Raw genomic sequence first — 3836 nt, 5'->3', positions numbered from 1 at the left:
ACATTTTTCATCAAAATTGTATAGTTTATGAACATAAATGACACAAAAAAATTCGCATTTTGACAGAACACTTTTTACAAAAATATTTCTAAAAATGTTCTTTAAATGCCCTAATTTTATGAGAAACATGCAAGAAAAAATAACATTTTTAAAATTAATTTTCCAAACATTTTTCATCAAAATTGTTTAGTTTTTGACCAAAAATGACACAAGATATTCACATTTTGACAGAACACTTTTTACAAAAATAGTTCTAAAAATGTTCTCTAAATGCCCTAATTTTTTGAGAAACATGCAAGAAAAAATAACATTTTTAAAAATAATTTTCCAAACATTTTTCATCAAAATTGTTTAGTTTTTGACCAAAAATGACACAGAAAATTCACATTTTCACAGAACACTTTTTACAAAAATATTTCTAAAAAAGTTCTCTAAATGCCCTGATTTTTTGAGAAACATGCAAGAAAATATAACATTTTTAAAAATAATTTTTCAGAAACTTTTCATCAAAATTGTTTAGTTTTTGACCAAAAATGACACAGAAAATTCACATTTTCACAGAACACTTTTTACAAAAATATTTCTAAAAATGTTCTCTAAATGCCCTAATTTTATGACATGCAACAAAAGACAACATTTTGAAAAATAATTTTACAAAATGTTTCACACTTTTTTGAGAACATTGTTTTAAAAACATTTTCTATAAAAGTTTCTGTCAAAATGTGAATTTTCGGTGTCATTTTTGGTCAAAAACTAAAAAGGTTTGACAAAAAATATTTTTTAAACTTTTATCTCAATCTCAGATCGATTCCTCCTCACCAGCTGTGTCAAACTCATTTTGGTTCAGGGACCACAAACAACCTGATTAGATGTGAAGAGGGCTGGAACAATACAATCATAACAATTATTTGTAAATAGCAATAAGTCCATATTTTTCCCTTTGTTTTCATGCACATAAGCGCAAGTATATTATTAAATATGAATAATTAATGAAATATTTGCCAGAACATCTCTGACATGAAGTGTTTGTACATTTTTTCACTTTCAAAATTCATCAAGCAGGCCGTATGTTTGACAGCGCTGCTCTACACTCCGACCTTCCTCCGACCTTACTTCCCTTCCCCATTGTGTCTCTTCCCCTACACTCTTACACCACTTATTCTGACTTATAAATCTATATTTTACTTTTACTTTCTGTCACTTTCTGTACAATTCTAGCATTTTCTCCTATACTCACTACACTTTCAACAGCTGTGTCCCAGTCTTTTTCACTCTTATACGCTATCCTATCTCATTTATCGTCTCATTCTTTTATGATCTATCCCTGTTATATTTTAAGAATCTCTCATTGTGGGAAGAATAAAGGAATTTGTCACTTTTTTAACTGGTTGATTGTAAGCTAAGGAACATTATCAATTTGTATCCTCCCACTTCATACTTTCAGAGTTATGGGGAAGAAACAGCCAATCCCAGCTGGAGGGGAGAGTGGAGCAGATATAAAAAGACAAACAACCATTCAAACCATTCAAACAAAAGTTCACAGTGTTCATTAGCCTAATTTTCAATTCTCAGGTTTTTGAACAAGAAGGGTTTAAACCGGTGATCACTGACCACTCTTCTGTGTCCCTCCAAGTCACCTGTACTACTTTTATTCTTAAAAAAAAAAAAATCACACCACATTTTCACTTTGTCCATCACTTTTCTTTCTCTCTCTGTCTCTGACCCCAGACTTTCTTTTTCATAACTCTTTCTCACTCTGTTCAATCTTTTGTTTCAGACAGTTGATAAACCTTGGCAAAAGTGCAGCTGTGTTTCAAATAATAAAAAAACAACAACAACACACAAACAAACAAAACAAAAAACAGCCTGTGCCTTTATACTCTCACCTGTTTTGGTGAATGTGTGTTTGTGTGAACAGTGGTGCACGTGGCTGTGTCTGTGATGATGTCAGCTGACACAGCAATCTCCCTGCCTACGTGAGCGAAACTTCTTTGTCAGAGTTAACCAGTAACGAGAGCTGGGTTCATCGTCTGATCAGCTGCCAAAGAGGAAACAACCGCATTCTCTGTGTGTGTGTGAGTGTGTACGTGCCTGTGTACGTGCCTGTGTACGTGCCTGTGTACGTGCTGTAATCTGACTAATGATGCCTGAGGTTTGACTCTGTAGCTTGATTTGAGTGAGTGTTCTGGAAAAACAGGAACACTTTAGGACTGGTGTGATCACAAGTGATAATTATATAAATAGCTGCAATAATTAGTCCATGTCAGTACGTGACAGGTTACATGATGAAACGAAGCCCAGGCTGCAGGACCATCAACAGACTCCAGATTAATACCTCACTGAAAAAGTTACTCCATGTTTTTTAATTATTAAGTAATTTTTGCTTCAGGTGGTACGAGCTGTATTTCAACAAATGCTACAGCTAGAAATGACGTGTTAGCTAAAATCTAATATGTGTCCAAATGAGTGCTGCTCCATTTAACAGTGAGCCCTTTGACAAGTCCAGGGACAAAATCAGTGAATTTAGCCTGCAGAGACATTGGAGTTGCAGGTTTACTGCTGCCTCATGTGGTCACTTTGTGTCATTGAGGTAAATGTGAATTCAATGTTTTGACTATGGACTTTGGTGTGGGAGACACCAAACCTTCACTACAATTTAATCATGAAAAACGCTATTATTATTATTATTATTATTATTATAACCATCATCATGGTTTTAAATAGTATAATTACCCTATGAACAATAACAACAACGTTGTTATCAGTTGATCTCAGTCTCTTCCTACCTCGTGCTCTAGTTCACGTTCACTGTTTACTTCCTGGTTGGTTTACATGCAGACTGCCGAGTCCTCAATGGCGGCGGGCAACTGAAAGTTCATAGAACGTGAGTGTGAACCAGTGGTTTCCTCCTCCTCCTGCCCCTCCTCTCCCAGCTCTTCTCTTACAGTGAACTTCACATTCAGCACGTCCCTCACTTTTCCTCCTCTGCTTGTATTTTTGCCATCACTGCTGTCAAGCTAAAAACGTCTGACAGGAAAACGATTTACTTTCATAATAAAACACGATTAGTTAGGATATAGGAAACGGTAACAACAATAATAACCAGGACAGTAGGTTCACAAAACGAGTTTTGATGAACACGAAAATAAAATAAAATTCCACGAAGGCTCTGGTAACAAGTAAAAACAATGCAGACTAGCATGATGTGTTTAGATTACAGAGGACATCGACGTTTGTGTAGGAGACACATGAGATATGGAGGTGTTATTTGAGGAACCTGTGAATTAAAATAAATAATGTTTAAAGTCCAAATGTCCAAAGCCAAAATGACTTTGACTGTGTGTGAGTGCGTGTGTTTGCACGTTAAACACTTGAACATTTCAGGTATTTTTTTTTTGTACAGCAAAGAGCTTTTACTTTGAAACCATTCACCGGAAATGTGTGTTATAAGCGTGTCGGTCTTGATGCTCTTGAATAAAGGCTTCCCTCAGTTGGCACAGCTGACATTCTGAGTCTTACTGTCATCCACAAACAAAGTCCTGGACTCGAACGCCATCCCTCAACATAAAATCTGCGCAGCGTGTGTCCACTGTTACTGTCATGCCTTTCATTGAGAAGAACGTGTCTGACGCGGAGCTGGAGCGGCTGGTGGAGGAGCGGCTTGTCCCGGCGCTGCAGAGCTGCGGATTCTGCCTGCTGGACGGCCTCCTCGGAGAGCTCGGGGACGGTGTCCTGGAGCAGGTGAAGGAGCTGCACCGAGTCGGAGCTCTGCAGGACGGCCGCCTGCGCGGGGCGGCTCCCCGCGTCCCCCGCCGCCGCCTCCGCGGGGGCGCGGG

At 37.9% G+C, this 3836-nt stretch overlaps 1 protein-coding gene across 3 annotated transcripts in view; it reads left to right on the top strand.

Moving 5' to 3' along the window:
- Positions 1-3207: 3207 nt before the first annotated feature.
- Positions 3208-3836, top strand: part of egln3 (egl-9 family hypoxia-inducible factor 3) — a 4512-nt gene continuing 3883 nt past the window's right edge. Inside the window, exon 1 of one of the 3 annotated variants that reach the window (XM_025056198.1) lies at positions 3208-3783. In XM_025056198.1, the coding sequence (XP_024911966.1) occupies positions 3601-3783 (183 nt within the window). In that variant the 5' untranslated portion in view covers positions 3208-3600. Of the gene's footprint in view, positions 3787-3836 lie in introns of all 3 variants that reach the window. The other 2 variants (XM_025056196.1, XM_025056193.1) reach the window with 2 other exon arrangements.

The sequence above is a fragment of the Cynoglossus semilaevis genome, chromosome 1, assembly GCF_000523025.1.
Source record: "Cynoglossus semilaevis isolate Cse_v1.0 chromosome 1, Cse_v1.0, whole genome shotgun sequence".
Taxonomy (NCBI): Eukaryota; Metazoa; Chordata; class Actinopteri; order Pleuronectiformes; family Cynoglossidae; genus Cynoglossus; species Cynoglossus semilaevis.
Note: the sequence above shows the minus strand (reverse complement) of the source record. Positions and strands in the feature narration are given on the sequence as shown.